The sequence below is a fragment of the Centroberyx affinis genome, unplaced genomic scaffold (genome assembly GCF_046629955.1).
Source record: "Centroberyx affinis isolate AG114_WGS23_722 - 3 ecotype Tasmania unplaced genomic scaffold, CSIRO-AGI_Caff_v1 ptg001090l_1, whole genome shotgun sequence".
Lineage (NCBI taxonomy): Eukaryota > Metazoa > Chordata > Actinopteri > Beryciformes > Berycidae > Centroberyx > Centroberyx affinis.
In genome coordinates, this window is record NW_027279635.1 from 21,537 (window position 1) to 42,135 (window position 20,599).

Here is a 20,599-nt window from a genome sequence, read left to right on the forward strand (position 1 = left end):
CCTTCACATTAAACACTTTTGGGACCCCTGCCTGTTGTGGTGTTCTCAGGCGGAGGGCTGTCTCCAAGGTCTGTCCGCTTTCTCAGACCTCCCAGATTCCCTCACTGTCACTTTCACTGAACAGCTCATTCACTCAAGTCCAACATAAGCTGTTGGTTTTCATTTCATTCCTTTCACTCCTTTCACATACCTTAGACTATGTGAGACCAAATTTGATCGTATCGTTTTTTATCATTGTAATGGAAAGCAGAGATCAAGCAAAAAAGGCCACAAGTCTATCTGGAAGTTATATAGCCTATCTAGAAAAAACAATCACATCAGAACAGCACCCAGGACCAATGCTCCCTCTAAAGGGAGTGCTTTATAGACAAGATGGTGACCTACACCTCTAATAATCTATTGGACTGACCCAATAATAATTGCATGCTATCAGTTGTCATTCATTGCTTCAAATGCTAGATATTTAGTCCATATTATTGGTGGCAAATAATATTACATGCGGGGACTTTGACATAGGTTGCCTGAGGGTTCAGTGAATTGACACCGATGACTGATGTCAACCGTCAGACAGCTATAATGCCGTTGATGACTGGATTATTCATTTCAAAATTATGCTGTCACTCAATAGTCTGTGTGTATTTACGGTGCAGGCTGAACTGGTTCAGCCTGTTTTTACACCCATGGAGATGTAAATCCGAAAAATACAGCTACTTTGCACATGGGGAGAAGACTGCGCACTCAGTGACGGGCCCCCAGAGTCTCCTGCGCTTATCTCTATAATATTCACATGATATTCCTGTATAGGGACTTGTGTGTCTGCGGTGCTCAACAGTGAGTTTATAGTGACCTTATCGCACTTTATGGTATTTTTTATGTCTTGTGATATCACCTTAATACTCCTATAATATTCCTACGGGGACTTCCATTTTTACTGTGATGTTTGTGTACTAGGCCTATCCTTATAACAATCTATCATAGGATCCCAATAGTTGCTTTTCCATAAGGGCATGAAGAACCTAGGGGAGAATCATTCTGTGGGAATGATCCAACATAACAAATGGATCTGATTCAAGATGGCTTACTGTGGAGCCGAGCGCACGAGACGCTGTCGGGTTGTCCGCCTCACGCGCATTTATCTCTTAATGTGACTTTTCTGATGCCTCCAATAAAGGCTACGAGGCTGATATCTTTGAGACGGCGCAGGCAGCTGGGTAAAATCTGCATCTCGATTGCACCCCCCTCCTCCTCTTTCTCTCTCTCACTCTCACACACACGCACACACACACACACCACACACGCTCACTCGTAAAGGGGCGTGTGGGACTGATAGGGACTCAAGCCCTCTGCATTTCCATCACCGGAGGAACGGAGAGCGGTGGCGCGCGGAGAGACGGAGACGGAATAAACTTGTAGTAGCTCCTACCAGATCGACCAAGGACTTTTGTTTCTCTCATTTATTCTTTCTCTCCCCTTCGACCCTTTCGGGACTGTCTGTTTTCTCTCAAGCGATTTTGATAAGCTCGGATCGCACCCGGTGACAGCGCTGAGTGACAGAGAAAGAGACAGAGAGAGAGAGAGGGAACGGCAAAGAGAACCAGCGAGATCAGCGGGGAGGAGACCGGTCTGTACGCGGAGAGGAGAGCGAGTCTTCGGGCATCGGCGGTGCGCCTTTGCGCGGTGGAGGAACCTGGACCGGACTGGACTGCGCGGTGAAAATAAGCGTTTTTTTGGCGACATAACCTCGGGATTGACTTGGTTTCGGGGGGGCTGTGGAGAAGATCTAGTGGTCATTTTCAACAGAATACGGGATATCGGATCGTACACTCCACTCCACGCATGTTGGAAGTGGAGAGAGGAGGGCTGGATACCCACGGGTTTGTGAGTCCTCAAGACGCAGGTGATTGCAGCTTTTTTTTTATTTGTCTTATGCGTAGCGTTGAAAGAAATACCGCTGCGTTTGGGCGCATTGAGATGGTGATAATCGAAATATTAGATTTTTCATGATTTTTTCATAATTTCCCTTACGATTTTAGTCACACTTGACTGGCATTCTCACCATTATTTTTCCCCAAGTCCTTTAATTTCTTTGTTTGAATGTAGCCAAAGCCCAACATGCACATTCCATCTACTCTTTTATGTTTCATAATGATCTGTTATCACGCACTGTAACGCGCGTTGTATGTGCCGATTGACGCATATGCTGCGTATAGGCTACATTCCGGCTCCGTCCCTTTTTGTGCCGTGACCCAGCGTAGGGGCAGCCTTGATTAAACGACTCTACTATGATTTGCGCTTTCATTGATTTCCCCTAATTCTCAAAGTGGCATGTTAACGATTCCACTGTTGTGGGGCAAGCTTTAACAATCGGAACATCTGGGTAGCTGCTGATGCATAAAAGAAAGCCACACTGACTATTTATGAAGAGGGGGAAAATCACTTTCTCATATGCAACACTAGAGCACAATTGGGCCTATATACAGTATATAAAGCAATGCAATCGCAACGACTGGGCTGTGCAGTTTGTCTGGATGCTTCCATTTGGGCTGATAATTCAAGCTTTTGAGGGACAGGTGGGTTGGTAGTTTCAGATGGAGGGAGTATCAGCGGAGATGCTGACCTGCTCTAGTTGATTAGGTAGCTCAGTGTGTCACACATAATGATCAGTCTTAGTACAGAGGCGGAGGGGGACACCCGGAGGAAAAAACCCATAATATTCCTATAGGGACTTACCGAGTGCCTGTGGTACTCAGTGGTGAGTTTATAGTGACGTTATACTTTATGGTACTATTTTTAAATCCCCTGTGGTATTTGGTATGATGTTATCTCCTGTAATATTTAAAAATGTTCCTTTATGGACTTTTTGAATTTTGTTGTGATATATTTGTACAGTATCATTCTACAATTTCTAGTTCTGTTTAGTAAGAGGAGAGAGAGGCAGAGGGAGGGGGGGTGAATGAGTGTGTGTGTGTGAGAGAGAGAGAGAGAGAGAGAGAGAGTCTTGTCACTTAACGGACTGGCGGCGCTCTGTGTGCAGCTCCGCTTATATATAAAGACAGAAGAGGGGCTTTTCCCACATAGGTTGGCTATTTGTAATCAAGCCAATCATCAGCCCCTCTGAGTTTCCACTGTGGGCCTATAGAAACAAAGTGGGCACAATTTGGGGAAGGGGTGTATCCCTGCCTTTAAAGCCCTGTTAGTATTAGCCACCGCGCGTCTTGTCAGATTTGGGAACGTCCAGAGCGCGCGGCACATCGAGGCATTTCCAACCTGCTTACCTCTCCGTCTGTGTCTCTTCCCTCCGCAGCAACGGATTACCTCCCGCCTGGGCATCGTTTGACGGAGTAGGGACGCAAAAGGGAGCGGGGTTGTTGCTTGATTTCTTTTTTTTTTTTTGCTTTGACTTCTTTGGAGAGGATATGGCACCGTCGGCGCTGGAGAGAGGAGCGCACCCGGCAGAGGAGAGAGGAAACAGGAGCTGAATGACAGGATGCCAGCGACCTGAGACCGCACTCAGATCAGTTCCAACTGCGTTCAAACAAACACTTCTGCTTTATTTTGCCGAGTTAAGAGCGGGGAAAGACGAAGAAGAATACTGCCCAGAAAGCTTTTTGAGGAGTTTTATTTCGTTTTTTTTATATGCGTAATTTTATTTTTTTGGAGACAAAACAAGGATGCATTGTGGATTAGTCTTTATCCTGTTCATGGGAATCCTCTTGGTGGCCAGGGCTTTCAAAAACGGTAAGTGTGACATCTGATATGTATATATGTTTACTCTGCAAGGCTACTAATCCCAATATTTTTGTAAAAGATTAGTCCTCTCTGATCTGCGCTGATCTTTTGGCAAACTCACATTCACCTGCCTATTCTGCCACCGCCTAACGAAAAATCCCTCTTATATATATCTTTTATATTTCTCCTATAATAGTGTGGCTGTGGAACTGAATAGTGATTTTATCCTGACCTTATCCTACTTTATGGCATGTTTTCATCTCCTATGGTATCACTATAATATTCCTATAATATTCCTATAGTATGTCTGTGGCACATAGTGAGTATATAGTGACCTTAACGTACTTTATGGTATTTGTTATCTGCTATGGTATCACAATAATATTCCTAAAAAAAATTCTATAGTGACTTATAGTTTTCCTGTGAGACTTGTATAGTATTCTTCGAAATTTTATTATAGGATTACTATAGTCATTTTCCGTGAGCGGAGGAGTTTAGTGGGCATTACAGGCCTAATATTCATTGTGAAACTGTTGTGCATGTTTGTGTGCGTTATGGAGTTCATAAAGTGTGGAGAAATGCTTGACTCAAAAATAGAATAGTACTTCCCCATGTTCTCCTTTGCGCATTCATTCTTACAGCATCAGTTTCGTTTCTACTAAGATCAACTTATTCCATTTACAAACAGTAACCTCCATATACTTAATAACCCTAATTTATTTGAATTTTAAGTAGTTTGCGTATAGGGTTAGATAGACCAGCAGATAGTGAATCCTTTAATCAATAAATCATGAATACACGCGCTTATGAAGATAAATGTAATTTGGAAAACAGTGGTCTGCTTCCGAAAAATAAAGGGGAATTCCTATTAATGATGTAATACATATAGGGAAGTTTCAGAAACAGACTCGTCGACCTTGTAACGATGACTTACACGGCCTCGGCAAACGATAAAACGTATTAACCTCTCTCTCAAGTCTGGGTTTCTGCGCCTCTAACCTCCACCCAGACCTCTGCGTTATTTGGATCGTTTATATATCTAATCGAACAGGCCATTGAAAGCTTCTTCTTATTTTATTCTTATATGAGGCAGCAGCTACGTTCTTCTTATTAAGATAACTTAAAGATATCTTATCTCAGAATTGCCTAAATTAATCTAATAATTCAAGAGTTCAAATGCTGGATTAAGCCATGTTCTATTCTATTCTATTCTATTCTATTCTATTCTATTCTATTCTATTCAGACCCAACACTGTTTGCTCATTATTACTAACATTGAACTAACACTTTGTGGCCACATGTTAACTGGGACACTATGGGGGATAGCTCAGTGCAACATTTGACCAAGTTAAGTGGATGGTAGGGATATTATTGACAATGTATAAACCCTGAGTCATGAGAATAATATATAAGAATGACAGATAGATAGATAGATAGATAGATAGATAGATAGATAGATAGATAGATAGACATTTCTCTTTTTAATCTCCATGAAGGAAATGTTCAATTCCACAGAATAAAAACTTTATATTTTAAGTCAAATTGATTGAATTGAGTTGAGTGATGATTAAATGCCTGATAACATTTGTTGAAGAAACATTTTTAAGTTTCTAACACGCAGTTTGATGTTAAACATAGCAATCCTGACATAAAAACTTGCAGCTCACAATGAGTATCAGAGTAGTCTAGTGGTATGAGAGACTGTCCCGCCAGCTGAAGGTGTCAGGTTCAAACCCAGCTGCAGCCGTGTGTCCTGGAGCAAGGCACTGATTCCTAAATTCTTCCCTCTTTGTAAGCCGCTCTGGATAAGAGCACCAGCCAAAAAATGAAAAAGTGATTTTTTTTGTTTATGTTCTGAAAGAAGCTTCTCACTCCCCATCTGCAGATAAATGTGGAGACAACATCAGAATCACAAACGCCAACTACCTCACCTCGCCCGGCTACCCGGCGTCTTATCTCCCCTCTCAGAGATGCGTGTGGGTGATAACGGCGCCTGGTCCTCACCAGAGGATCCTCATCAACTTCAATCCGCATTTTGATCTGGAGGACCGGGAGTGCAAGTGAGTACACCAAAGAGTTGCTAATCTTTCTATAACCAGCAGATACGCTTTCGGCTCCATAGACTCCCCAGTCGATAAGATTCTGTCCCGCATCTGAGGAGAAGTTTGTGAAACCTCTGATCTGATTAAAATACCCATTCTTATGTAGATTATCTCATTCTGCTAACTTTGAGTGAATGAAATAAGAGTAATCGTGAAATTTAATTGTCTGAGAACCCCATAAAACCCTTTCAAGGACCCCTAATTGGCCCCCGAACCCCACTTTGGGACCACTAGAGTACTATGAGAAGCCTTGTAGAACTTCACCCACACCGGTGCTGTTCACATACACTCACACACATATACAGCCTATTTATGTGTGAGTGGTTAGTAGTCAGCGTGTATATGTTTCATATCTGTATGAGCGAGTATTTCATATGTGAGTGAAAATGTATGTGCGTGTGTGAATATTTCATGTGTGTGTGACTCTACCTCTCCTCCCCTCATGCATATTGCACATGAAACTGCGCCATCTAGTGTCCGCAGAGTCGCTGAAGCTGTGTTAATGCAATTCTGCTCTGCCACTACATATGGCAATAGGAATGTCTTGCCCACGGACCGTTTGGTTTTGGAATGTCTCCGCGTCTCGTCGTTGTGGAATGAAATCACCGGGAGGTTTAATATTGATTTGAATTGCTTTTGGAGGAGGCTTTGACAGAGGGCCATGGGGCCAGAAACTGCACCGGAGCCCATCGACTGTGGCTGCAGAAAATGTCCATCTTAATAAGCCATTTAGTTTCCTATTCATTCCTGAAATCCCATTGTTCTGAAAACAAGTGACAAATTCTGCCAGTGGGGGAGATAATTCCACTTGTTTCCAATGTAGGGTTTTTTCTAGAAACCAGTGTCAGTGTATTGCAAGGCGGATCTCTCCACTAGTAAGAAAGAAAATTACACTTTATTCAAAACAAGTTGATTTACATTGGAAACAAGTGATGATCTCACCCCATTGGGCAGATTTCTTCACTTATTTCAAGCGAAGTAAGACTCAAAACTGGACAAAATGACTGGTGAAGATGGCTGATTTTGCTGTGTGTTTCTTCTCTCTCTACCAGCCAGTCAGCGGGTTAGTTACCGATCCCTATTTGACTTGTAAGCCGCGAGCTGTCGCACCCAACAAAAGGCTAAGCGGCTATAGCCTGTCGTCAGATAGATAGGTTAAGCCAGTGAAACCAGAGACAGACAGTAATGTGATGAGCCTGTGTCAGCGTGGGTGCCCCGAGGTGAGCCTTGCCTGGGCAGACTGCCTCCTTCTGATTGCCTGTCTCCCTCTGTGTGTGTGACTGTGTGTGATTTTGTGTGTGTGTGTGTGTGTGTCTCAGCTGTTTGTTTACGCTGCAGGGCCCGGGAGAGTACAGGGCTTTGCTGGATCCTGTTACTGTATCCCCACTCCGCCCAAAAAACCTCGGCCCTACGCTGCCTTTGTGCTCCTTGAATGGCCCCTGTATATGTTTGCAGGGCCTCATTTTTAATCCCGCATTTCAATACCACTTTAACCTTTCTTTACAGCTGTCTGAGATTTATGGCAGGCTGAATGCGGCCCTGTCTTTGCAGAGGGTGGATCCTCCTTGACACTTCTTGTGGGTCCGATTTCAGCACCAGGGGGACTATTAAACTGTCCAAGATGCTGGGTTAGAAGGAGAGAGAGAGAGAAAAAGACAGGCGGAGGGGTGTAGCAGTAACAATACCTCCCTTAATGAAATTAGCCAGGAATGAATTTCCTGTGTCTAAACACACGCAATAAAAAGAATTTAGTCCCGGGCCCGAGGCACACATGAGATGGCTTCTTTTGAAGGGAGGGCGGGCTTTGAGTTTTGTGATCCATTGCTGTATCATTTACAAATTAGCTCTGCTCTTTTCATTTAGCAGCCACCGAATGTACAGAGTACGGATTGCCGGTTAATTGGCTGTTCATAAATTTGTTAGTGGATGTAGTTTGTGTAATGTGTGTGTTTGTGCGTGAGCTGCGAGTGCCTCTCTCTCTCTCGATCTCGCTTTTTTTTCTCTCTCTCTACCCCGATCCAAATGTGCTTATTTATTATGTTTGGAGCAGAGCCAGCCGATGGTGCGGTCACGGGGTTCTAAACCGCGTGGCTACAGGATACACTAACAACTAACCTGGGGAGACGGCTGTGAAACTTAATCAAGTCGCCGCTGATTCATGTGGGCCGTGCAGAGGGTTTGCGCCGGAAAGCGGGGTCGTCCTGACCTGCAGCCTTTTCCTATTTTAACCCGGTGTGCCGTTTCATTTTTAATGTTTTAATGGAGCGGTTTTCATGGGGCTTTAGTTCCACTTCACTCTATTCCACCTTGTACTTCGGCTTCACTTGGGCTTCAGCTGGCAAGCTGTAGCTGTGAAGCAAAATTTATTTTTTCCTCCTTGATTTGAAATGATGACGCTATGCAACTGGAGGGGAGGTCTTCGTGTTAATAGCAAGGTAGATAGGTAACTCAGTTATGACTGGGCGGATGCGTGCTCCTTATGGCTTTTGTATCTCCAGACAGTAGCCGGGTGTGATTTGTGTCGGACCCATCAGACTCCCTGTCGCGGCTCGGCTCACCAAAACAACCCTTACATAATGGAAACTGATGAGAGCCAGAATGGCTTCCTTATCTGATGGACTGGCAGAGTGGGTGGAGGTGGAGGTGGAGGTGGAGGGGCGGGGGGGGAGCTACAATGCATGCTTCAGTGCGCTGCCTTGCAATCTAATTAGCGGGCAAATGGAACACACATGCGCCACATGTTCCCCAACATGGCTGCTATCAGCAAACCAAACAAGGAGCACTCAAAGTGGGGCTCGTAAAAAGAAAAACAGCCCTCTGCCGAGCGGAGCCTGGCTGTTGTTGCACGTGTGCGCTGCCCTTGACAGGTTTGTTTGGGGAAGTGCAGAGGCCTGTATCCTGAGAGCTGGAGGAGGAAAACACTTCATCACAGAGATAAGGGGACTAAGTGAGCCCTGCGATTCTGAATGCGGAACGTGTTTACCTTTCACGCACCGCTGTAGACTTTCGCAGAGTGGAGTTTTGTCGGGCGGGCCGCCCTCGCCGCTCTCGCAGCTAATGAAGTTTGAGGCGAAGGCGCGGCCCGCGTCAAGGCAAATATTTGGAGTCAATTCGCTCTGAAAATCGCTGGAATGAGCAAGCTAAGCCGAAGTGAAAAAAGCCGAAGTAAATAGATATGCTTTTTTGGTTCGCTCCCTCCCTGTGTGCCCATTCTCTCTCTCTCTCTCTCTCTCTCTCTCCAATCTGATAAGAGCTGTCAGGCCTGTCTGGCTGTGACAGGCTCCGCCATCTGAAGGAAAAATGGAGCTTTCGGTTGGATTTGAATCTAAACAAGTGACAGACAGGTTTCGCTTATGGCAGAGCGAAGGGTAATTTATCTAATTTGTAAGACAGACCACACTTTTCATTGTTGGAGTGAGATTTTCTGCTCAGAAGTCTGATCAAGTTAGAGTTTTTCACCATTGAACCTTGTTCACAAAAAAAAAAGACCTGGAGAATATTTTATCCTGAGCTGCAGGCTGTTCTCTCCATCTCTTTCCCTCCTGCTGACTTTAGTAGGGAAACCAACTTTCTACTGATATGATGTACTCTTGACAAAATTATGAATCATTGATGCCTTTGGATTTGCTGACCACACCAAAAAAACAGTTACTTCTTCAGCACACTGAAATCCCTCACAGCCAACCAGTCAGTCAAGGCCGCTCTGCTTGTTTTTTGAGGAGCAGAAGAAAGTGGGTGAAAATGAAAGGAGAAAGAGCCCTCTCCCTCTCTCTCTACGCCTGGACGGTATTTTTCTGGACCTCGGAGAACACTGAATTCCAGTGTGACAGTCCGTGCAGCCCTGAGCAGGCGAGGGTAGGGGGTTCAGCCGGGCTGTACGGCCGGGTGGGGGGGGGGGAGATATTCGAGGAATGCCCTCTCAAGCAGCCCTTTGTGGGGGAGAGAGAGAGAGCGAGAGCCTCCCGCCTCGCCGTGCTTCAGAAGTCAGCTGGAGCTCCCCTGCCCACGGCCGCCTGTAACCCAAGGCTTGGAAAAGCACTCTTTTCCTCTTTTTAATTGTAGCCCTCCCCTCTCTCTCCGTCCCCCTCGCTCTGCTTTCCCTTCCGACCCCCCGCCGCGCTGCCCCTGTAGAGCTGCTCGGCCTGCTGGGAAGGCAAACATTCTCCGCTGTGCCGCTCGACAATAGACATCCTGCCCCTCCTGGCATTCCTGACCGGGCTTGGAGTCCAGAGATGACTAACAGGAGCTGGTTGGAGCGCAGAGAGTGTGGGGGGGGTATAACCCTACCGTGGGTCTATACTGGGTTCACCCCCATGCATAGCCCATTTGTTATGTAGGAATCCCACTAAGATCCTGACTCATATGGTCACAGCGGCCAACAATGAGTGCCACCTGTTTCTTGGAAGTGAGAGTGAAGGACAGAAGGGGCTTTAGGGAAGAGATCCACCAGCAGTGATTACCGCTTGGCCACTTTCCCTAATTCCCCGAATACCCCCGTACCACCTGAATGACGTGCAGCAGCTCCAAGGAAGGAGGCGGGGGCGACGGAGCTTCACAGCTGGGGAGCGAGGAGCCATAACTCTGCTCCCTGGATCTTGTGAAAACAGCTCCTCCCCCCCCCCCCCTCACTCCTCTCTCACGCTCCTCCGCAAGGCGACCACGGGCAAATAAGGCAAAGTGGGGCTGCGTGACCGTTCATCAGCCGTTGTCATGGAGGAAAATAAATAAGGCTGGAATGCAACAGGGCCTTTTTTTTCTTTCTTTCTTTCTTTCTTTCTTTCTCCCGCGGCAGTACAGGCTTTTAAGACGGGAAGGGATGTGACCTCCGGGGGCCGAGGGGAAAGAGGCTTTGGACCGACACGGATTGTTAGAGATACTTATGGCCTGTTAGCGAACATTATTCCTGTTGTCGATGGGCGCCTCTCCTCAAAGTGCATGTCAGAGAAACATCCGCGGCGGGCGAGTTCAAAGCGGCGGCGAGATTGCAGAGAGGCGCAGCGAAAATAAAGAGTGCGTGGGGCGACGCCGCTTCTTTTAACTACCGGGTTTGACAAAGGCAGCCGAAATTATGCACCTGGTATTTTCCAAAGCAATAGACTCCCACAGTTCGCAACAATGGAAATCAAATTATACGTCAAATTACACTGAAACAGTGTGCCTTGGGGGAAAAAAAAGCTTGTCAGTGGCATCACAAAGAGCAATCTACTTTGAATATATCTGTTTGCACTTCACAGCAATTATACCAAACCTTATTTACTCAGCATGGCAAAACTTCCAACTTACAAGTATTCCGGATCTGAATTTTCTATTTACATCGTCCCTGTTGCTACCTGCAAAACTCTCCACGCTTAATGAGGCAGGTGACCCATTCAAAGCACTGTAAATAGCATTTCCCAGATGAAAGCCAGGGGGCTGATGGTATTAAATGTTCCCCCCCCCCTGAGAGAAAGTGTTCACCTTCATAATGAACCAGAGGGCAGAGAAGACAGGACGGCAGACAGAGCTGTCGCATCAGAAACCTGTTGACCTTCACCCTCGTTTCTCCCTCTCTTTCTCTCCCTCTCTTTTAAACACAAAGGGTTAATGGCACTCTCTGGCTAATGAGCAGGATTAAAGTGGGTCTGTGTGCTTGCATGTGTGTGTGTGTGTGTGTGTGTGTGTGTGTGTGTGTGTGTGGCAGACCGTGGGGTTGAGGGTCTTTTTTTTTCCCTCTTCCTCCGCCGGTGAAGTGTTCACCTTGGCCGAGGCTTGGAAGGGCAGGCTGATTGAAAAGCTTTCTGGCCGTGGCATCTGCCATCCTCCCCGCTGCTCTGTCACCACTTTGATTCATGCACAACCCGACCGCAACCGGGAGGCGAGCCACTCTGCCTCGCAGCGGGGGGGAAAAGTCCACTTCGCAGTACAGGAGGAGGAGGAGGAGGAGGAGGAGGAGGAGGAGGAAGAGAGAGACGAGACAGGGGTTGCGCTCATAAATAACACGGCGGATTTGGAGCCGCATATCTCCGGCGGCTCAAAGGCACCGGCGAGCCTCACGTGTCCGCCTGCTTTGTTTTTCATCTCGATGTGGGAGTCAGCCACTCGTGTTCGCCAGGGATTGAGTGTCACTAAGCTGTTTCTGGCAGACGGATGGCGTTTTTTTTTTTTCTTCTTCTTCCTCTTCTTCTTCTTTCCAGCCTCAAACCAATACAAGCTTCCCTATATGGAAGTTTTCTAGTGGAATGAAGCCGCGGCCCACACAGCTTAGCGATGTCTGTCGTATGCTCTTTTACTTTTTTATCCAAAACAGATTGTGAAGAAAAGGAGCCGTACGGAGAGGCTCATGATTAGAGGACAACATTTGGTAATCTCAGCTCTCTATCTGGACACACATCTATTGCCTGTAAGAAAATTCATACTCATTTTCCTTCCAGTGCAGATGAAAAAGCATTAAACATTGAGGCTATAATTCAATTATGCGTTTCTGTTTCCAAAGGACAGTTGGCAATAAGGACCGTCTCCCTCTCTCTCTCTCTCTCTCTCTCTCTCTCTCTCTCTCTCTCTCTCTCTCTCTCTCTCTCTCTCTGCCTCATATAATATAATTAGCAACAGGTTTTCCTCCTCTCGCCTTCTTCTTGTTTTTTCCATGTAAGAAATGGTGATTTCTTTCCAGCTTTTGAGGCTGCGTGGAAAACAACAAAGAGGGGCGGGGGGAATGAATGAACGAGGAATAATTAGGCTTCATGAGATGTGGGTGGCAGTGTGTGGCGGAGCAGTAGTCGGGGGCGGATTAGTGTTTTTGAAACAGTACCTCCCAACGTCTTGCTTCCCCACCTATCCCAGAGGAGAAAGGGAGGGAGAAGAGGCTCCTTTAGTTTAATTGATGAGAGCCCATATAGGAGCTCCGGGGCTCTTTAATACAGCGTGTCCAGGCTTGTCAGACATGTTTCGTTTAGTGGTCTAACCTTGAATGGGGCTCATGATTTTGATTGATGTGGCCCTGGTCCTACGCGGCCTGTTTGTTGCCCTAAAGCCCCGGTGCTTCGGGATCCGCGAGGGAGGGGGGGGCATGGGCGGGGGGGGGGGGGGGGACTCGGAAGCAATAGGGCCGTTCATTCAAATAATCAAGCGTGGCCCTGGAGGCGCTCCGGCTGACGCAAAGTTTGTTTGCGGTAGGTAAGCGAGGTAGGAAGTAAAGCCGGGGGCCCCTCCTCCCGTCTCAGGCCCCACGGGTCCCCGGGGTCGTTTTTGGTCACTGTGTTTGCGCACAGCGGGCTGGCCGGCTCGCTGGTGCTCCTCCACCACTCAACTCGCCGTGCTTCGGCCCGGGCGGCAAGCAGACAGTGATTGATGGGGCGGTACCCCACTGCTCTCTGATTGAGTTAGAGCCACTCACTCCACAAGCCCTCGCTTTGTTTGCGCTCTGCTTGATCTCTCCTTGCTAAATTGCCAACATTAAGTTGCGGTCTTTCTTTTGCATTGCCACCGCCGCGACAGTATTTTTTTTTTTTTCTTTATTTCTTTTTTTGGCGGCAGTAATTGTAAAAAAAAAAAAAAAAAGACTGTAAATTCAGCCTCACAGCAACCTTTTGTGGTATTATCACAGTGGGGAACCGCTGAAAGTGTTATTACTACCCTGTACCTCTGGCGCCTCTCCAGCCCCCATCAGGATGAACCCTGCAGAGGGGATAAGTGACAAGACGGCCCCTCTCCTCCCCGCCGCCACCAACCCCCACTCTTACACAATCCCCCAGAGGATTTCGCCAGAATGCAGATAATATTATTGGACAGACGGCCTCCGAATTGGCAGGCGTGAGAGTGCGGGGCCAGTAAATGGAAGGGTCAGCTCGCCCTCCAAATCTTGGCAAGGGCACGGCCGGCCATCAGCACTTTGATCGGCCCTATAAAGCCCGGCCGCCGGCCCCTCTGTCCGGCACTACGGACGAGATGCACCGCTTGGCACCCGGCCCTCGCAGCGCGGTCTATTTGGCTTTCAAAGTGCTGCATCATTGGAAAAATCTCAGAGTCCCGGGCAGACAGTGAGAACAATAAGGCGATCGGACTGAACTGCAGGATGTGGTTTTAAAAGGTAGATATCCAAAGGGCTGATCAGCGCTCAAAGGAAATTGCCTGTATCTGGCAACCGACCGATCAGCCCGGCCGCACTAGCAAACATGTGGCGTGCATATTGTCAAAACACTCACGCAGATTTATTTTTATCACCATCCTCTTCCCTCTTCCTCTTCCTGTCCAGGCCAGATATAGTCTTTGTGTTCAGGTTTCGGTGCGGTTTAAGGTCAGGTGTGGTTGGCTGTTGGCTGTTTGTGTGTATTGTATGCAGGACAGAGTCCCCGCCGCACCGTCCCGGGGGCCTGTTCACGGTCTCCTCCGCTCCCCAAGCCGAGCGGTTGCAAGTCCAGCCAGATGACCGGGTCACAGAGCGCCAGGCCCAGACTGCTCTCTGACCCCTCCCCCCCGATCCCCCCCCCCCAACCCCCACCTCCGCAGGCTTCAGGGAGGACAGAGGAGAGAGAGAGGAGGGAGGCCGCTGAGGGGGACGGACGGATGGGGCTTTTAATTGAATAATTCCCAGTGCAGTTATTACTACTATTGCCCCCGAGCTTCCCAGCCGGTGCGGAGCCATGTAGAAGAATCTTACAGAGAGAGAGAGAGAGAGAGAGAGAGAGAGAGAGAGAGAGAGAGAGAGAGAAGGCACTCTCCACACCACTGACCCCTTTGCCAAATCCCCTCTACTTGCACTATGTCTCTCTTTTGTTTCTGTTCCTTCGCCCCTTCTCTCGCCCGCTCGACTTAACGTGCCTTCACCCTCTCTTGAGCGCTCTCTCTCTCACCCGCCTATTTCCCCTTTAATCCCCCCCCCTCCCTCCCTCCACACCCCGCCCCCTCACTCTTTCTGTCTTCCTGTCCATTGTGGAGAGGAGAGAGTTTTGAACGGCACCCAAAGGCTTTACCTCTAGCTGACCCCAGCCTCGGTTCCCCTCCTCCCTTCCTCCCTCTCCTTCTCTCACTCCTCCTTCCTCCTCCTCCACTTCTTTGAACACGCCCGTCCGCACTCCTCACACACAGCTCGTTACCCCGGCGGGGAGCACGCTAGCATCTCACCGACTGACAGATAGATGATTGGCCGCGTGGTTTTGAGGATTCCTCTCGTTTTTTTTTCTGAGGAGTGCACATTCTTTTTGTTGTTGTTTTTCCTCACCGTGTAAAATCCTGAAGTCATGCAGCGGTCACTCATCTAATTTTAGTCCCATGCAAAGTTCAGTGGGCCACTGTTTACAATCATCTCTACGTTTCCTCGTGATTCTCCTTGCCGAGCATCAGCCATTATATTTATGTACTACATCCTATCCATGCAGTCAGGGAAATTATAGTAATCCTACAAGAGGATATCCGGTAATAGTCTATAAGGCATTGACATATGTGTTATACTAATGCATTGTGAATGACCACAGGATGACCCGGCAAACCAGGACGTCCCATTGCCAAATTGCCGGCTTGCGATTGGCTGTGAGGAGCGAGGGGCTCGTCATTATACAGTGAGTTGAGATGAAGCAGCCCCACTGCTCCCTCCCTCGCAGTGGGGCGTGCGTGTCAGCGTCTTATCCACGCCACTGAGTCCCCTAGGTGCCCCGGGGGGGGGAGGGGATTGTGTGTTTAAAGGAAGACGGTGCGTATCTGCTCCGCCCGTCCCACATCGCCCCCTTCCTCCCGTTGCCCTGTTATTTTTACCCTTGACTTCTCATTGTTGTAACGACGGCGTATCATCTGAGCCCCCTGTGGAGGGCTCTCTGTTCCCTCACCTCTGCCGGCCCCTCTCTCCTGTGCAATCAGAGATCCTCTCAAATGTCAAGGTGGGACAAATGGGAGCCATTCTCTCCTGTAATGGCCCCAGAAATGGGCTGGAGCGCCTCTCTTTACCTCCTTCTCTTTCCCTCCCTCTCTTTCTCTCTTCTCTCTCCTGGAGAAAATACAAGAGCCTTCTCATCCTGTCTACCTTATTGGCTTGTGTTTGGCTTGTTTTCTTCCTATTTTATTTTTTTCTTACAATTTTTTACAATTGCTTGCTTTTCTTTTTCGGCCCTTTGTTAAACATATCACAGGGTCTCTGGCTGAACCTTTCCAGGACAGGATGTGTAAATGCTATATTGCATCCTGATAGGCCTACATCATATGGCCAGTTTTTACACTGTAGATTTACTTCCATAAAGCGTTTCCTAGAAATTCACCCAGAGGTGCATTGTTTCATATTCAAAAGCATACATTCGGAGCTTGAATATTCATATCTGCATACATCGCCCACTAATATGCATGGAGCGCTGGTGTATGCTGAGCAATTTAATTTCCGAAGCTCACTTAGCAGGGAAAAAAGTGCTAAATGCGTATTTCCATTTTGCCATGGGCAGTTTTGCAATTAATTGTGGTTACTCATTCTTGCTTTATTCATGATAACAAGATGTGTAATAGAAAAAGGAATGTGGGCTAGTTGGTACTCTCAGCACTAGGCACTGCTACAACCATTTCTCCCATTTAGTCTTTAACTTTACACAGCGACAGTGCAGTGACTCATTTATTTACAGTTCAGGATTGAAATAGTCATAGTGAACATTCAAATTACCTTCAAAACACTCTCTAAGACCTTTATTGAAACTCTCTACTGTATCTTTTGATACTATTCATAATATTCCCATGATGTCACATGCATTTCCTACCAATATGGAGCTTTATCATATACACAGCTCACTGGCTGTAGCTGTCATTTGATTATAATCACCTGTTCATTTATTACAATCACCTGTTAGAATACTGTGAATATGATATATAGTTTAAATGCTTTTTTGACCATTGCGTATTCATAGTTTTTTTATGTTCAAGTCAGCAGTGTCATTTAGAGGACAGGTCAGCGCTTAAGGGAAATCAGTATATATAACATGGCTAAATAACGACACACAACAAATGTATTAACCCTCTGACATACATTTCTATAATCACGTTATTGTGACCCATTTGTCATGCTTCAGGATCTAAATGAGGAAACACCGTCAGAATGCGCACATGGGGCCATTGGAAATATGCACAGATCTGTTTGGGCCCTGCAGGCACATCATTGGCCCCACGTGGGAATAGAGCGCAAGTCAGCTGAACATACCTCTGCCTCTGAAGGGTTCAAAGAGCAATGGGTCCTACATGTGAGATGAGGACAGGGGATTTAGAGGGTCTGCTAACAGTGGGAGCTTTTGTGGTCAGTTTTATTTCCTTTTTTTTAAGCCCCCCCGCCCCCCTTTCCAGTTCACAGCAGTGTGAGCCAGCTCCGAGCCTAGCAGGACGGATCCCCCTCGGGCCAGAATTCTCCCTCTTGTCAGTCTGTGCTCATATTTCCAAATAAAGGATTATTGTGTGTGTTGTGGAGGGAGGTGGGGGGGGGGGGTGCAATAATTGAGTCTAAATAGCCAAATTCATTAATTTGATTGTTGGCGACAGCAGATCTCTCGACAGTGTAATTAGGAAAGCTAATGGATGGAGGCGCGCTAAATCCATCAATGCTAATGATAATTGCCGTGTAGGAAAGCGAATATGCTTTACGAACGTGCGGCCGAGGCTGCCACAAAATCAGAACCAGCCGTGGCATCTAAAAATACAGAGTGCGCCGAGTTCGCCCCGTGTGGGTGACACCCAAAGAGGCTCGTTGGACGGGGTGCAGCTGCGCCTTCTGGGCGGGGAACATCCATCCGTTCGTGCGTCTTTCCTATCTACTCATCCGTCCATGTGGTGGCGGTGAGCGGAGAAGTCCTGCCCTTCTCCCTCTCCAGCGAGCGCCCACTTCTGAACACATCAGCTCTGATTAGCTGGAATCAACTAATAGTCGGGTGGTTGGTTTCTCCCGCTGGGTGGGTCGCCAGGTTCTGAGGCCGTCAACTCCTGCAATAATCTCCTGTGGATTTAGGACTGGAGAAACATCAATGGAGAGGGAGATGCTGTAAAAAAAAAAATCCCTTGATTGCTTGACACCTGTGGTGAAGTTTCCATTTTAGCTCTGGGGTCTTTCCCTCCCAATGAAACCATGACGTTAATAACTCGATTAGAGGTAATGTTTTTCGTCGAGAACATTTAGAGGTAGACCGACCCGGTTTTTCTGCCCCGTTCCTTCTTCCTTCCTTGTCTATCAAGGGAAACTGACGCGGGGGTCATTATGGCTGGCCTGGGCCCAAGGAAAGACGGAACCTGTTATTCTAGTGCGGGTTAATGAATGTCACATGCAAGAGGCGGGGGAGTGAGGGAGAAGGAGTAAGACAGAGAGGGACCATTTTATTTCAGTGAGGTATGTCCCCTCCAGGCTCGGAAAAAGTAAGTCGGAGATCAACTTGTCTCGGGCCCCCTTGTACAAACGTTAATGATGTTTTGCTGGGGCCTCAAGTGACAGTTTGTTAGCCGAGACTCGTTAACACGTGAAGTCTCCGGCCGGAGTTTTCTGACAGCTGACAACACGGCCTTTTTTCCTGTTAAGTCTCCCCGGGCCTCCCCGAGCTGTCCCGAGTCCGTTGTTTAGGCTTTTCCACTCCGGTTTGTCTAACCCGGAGATGTTTTGACATGTTGTAGGTGACATGTTTTCGTGCGATAGCGAGTTATACTGTGACAGCCCCAAGAAAGAGAAATGCCAGAGAAAAGAGCCGGGCAATTTGTTCTATATACAGCCGAACTAAGGGAAGTAATAGCAAAGAAAGAGCTCTTGTTCTAGGGTTTTCCACAGCATGCTTGAGCTTATAAATGGTCCGATTAAGAAACGTAACCAATTGTATGAGGCTTATACAGTCTGTCATAGTGTTATTCCACTGCCTCAGATTGTATTGCTTTTGTAGAACCATATCAAGCGGACATTTATAGAGGGAGGACAGATTATTTCCATGGGAAAGCTCCAGGCAATATAACTGTTATATTGTTAGGCCGGTGGTTTGTCGCCTTCTCTTTGGCTTTGCGAGGAGGGCTAATGTTCTCGTTTGACACTAGCGGATTGCTTTCTCTCTGTGCCTGAAGAAAGAAGGCAGGCTAATACATTTGAGTCGGTGAAGCGAAGGTCGTTGAGAATTAGATTCATCCCCCCCTCCTTTTTTCCCTTTAATTTCCCCGCTGGATTGGCAGACCGTTTTCACTATTAGCACTGCGGTAGGCGGCTCACTGTGTGTGTGCGTGCGTGTGCGTGTGTGTGTGTGTGTTACAGTGTGCTGGCAGGCGAGAGGCAGGCCCACCCAGACCAAAGCAGACTAGACAGATAAATGGTTGTTACAGTTGGTGCATGGCTCAGCTGGATTGCATTGTCATGAGGAATAACAACAACACCAACAATAATACAACATAACGAATTATCATGCGGGCCCCCGAGGAAAGGGATCTAAATTTAACTCGGTGGGTCAGGAGGAGAGAGATGAGAGGCAAACCCCGAAACACTGGGACTGTCCAGGGCTCAAAACTAGGCCATGCTCTTCAGAAAAAGAGCATGGTTTTCTCCCCTCTTTGCTCTCTCTGAGGGTTTTCTGTGTCCTTTATGATCCTGGATAGAGGCCGTTAACTGTCCTCCGTCTTCTCTGCGGACTCTCGAACCTGGAGCGAGTCCCCGCAGGTGTTTAGAGCAATGGATTATAGCTACATTTAACACGGCTGGCAACAGGAGAGCCTTTTCGGAGGCGTCAAACTGCCCCGCCAAGCGATTCCCATAATGTCTTCCAGATGATAAGGGCCTGGCTGGATGTGTGTTACCAGAGCAGAGCTTGTGGACCCACTGGCGCAGAACTGCTGGAGTCCTGGCGAAGGCACCAGTCATTTAGACATGAGGAGAGGCCCCAGAGACGTTTTGGAGAAGAAAGCCTCTTCTTTCCTCGCGCGTAGAGCACGACAAGGACCCCCTGGGCGTATTCTCTCCTCCATCTGCATCCGCGCTCCCGCTGTGCCGCCTTTACGAGGGCCATCCGAGCCGGCTGATGATGTGCCAGGGTAAAAATGCAATAAACAGCTTTTGTGGAGGTGCGAGGAGTCAAAAAGGGAGTGAAGAGGAAGGGGGGGGGGATCTATTTCTCTCCCTGGGATGGTGAATAAGGAGTCTGCAAGGACAGACTAGAGAGAAACATTGGCTTTCTGGCTTCTCTTCACGCACACACACATAAACAAATGCGATACTGTACACACACATGCACATACTGTACACATGTACATGCACAGATGGATGCATACACACAAAATGCACATGTGCACACACAAACAATGAAAACACAGACGCAGACACACACAAACACTTGCTCAGCTCCTTCAGCTGTACTCCGGCAGCTTGCTCTTCTCTCCTTCTTCTCTGTGATGCATCTCCGCATCAATTTTTTAGGCGTCTGGCAACGCTCGGTTTTTGGCGGTGGGGGGGCAGAGAGCTGCAGAGGCAGAGGCACCGATTTGAATTATAAGTCGGCTGATAGAACAGAGCAGGGCCACAGAAGATTGATGCTCTCTGCCGTGAGCCGGGAACCAAGAGACGGAGAGGAGAGGAGAGGAGAGGAGAGGAGAGGAGAGGAGAAGAGAAGAGAGGAGAGTAGAGGAGACAAGATGAAAGGAGAGGAGAAGAAAGGAGAAAATAGGAGAGAGGAGTGCAGAGCCTCTAAGCAGAGAAAAATAGATGGAAACAAGAGGCAAAGAATGAAAGCAGACTCTCATGCTGCAATTCCTCGCACTTTCGCAGTTCTGATGTGTTCTTAGAAACACTGCAGGCTTCACTAGAAGCAGAAACATGTGATTTG

At 47.6% G+C, this 20,599-nt stretch overlaps 1 protein-coding gene across 2 annotated transcripts in view; it reads left to right on the forward strand.

Moving 5' to 3' along the window:
* Positions 1–1,432: 1,432 nt before the first annotated feature.
* Positions 1,433–20,599, forward strand: part of nrp1a (neuropilin 1a) — a 65,875-nt gene continuing 46,708 nt past the window's right edge. For both annotated transcript variants that reach the window (XM_071523454.1, XM_071523455.1), the window contains exons 1-3: positions 1,433–1,897; positions 3,305–3,738; positions 5,615–5,789. In XM_071523454.1, coding sequence (XP_071379555.1) covers positions 3,672–3,738; positions 5,615–5,789 — 242 coding nt within the window. In that variant the 5' untranslated portion in view covers positions 1,433–1,897; positions 3,305–3,671. The remainder of the gene's footprint in view (positions 1,898–3,304; positions 3,739–5,614; positions 5,790–20,599) is intronic.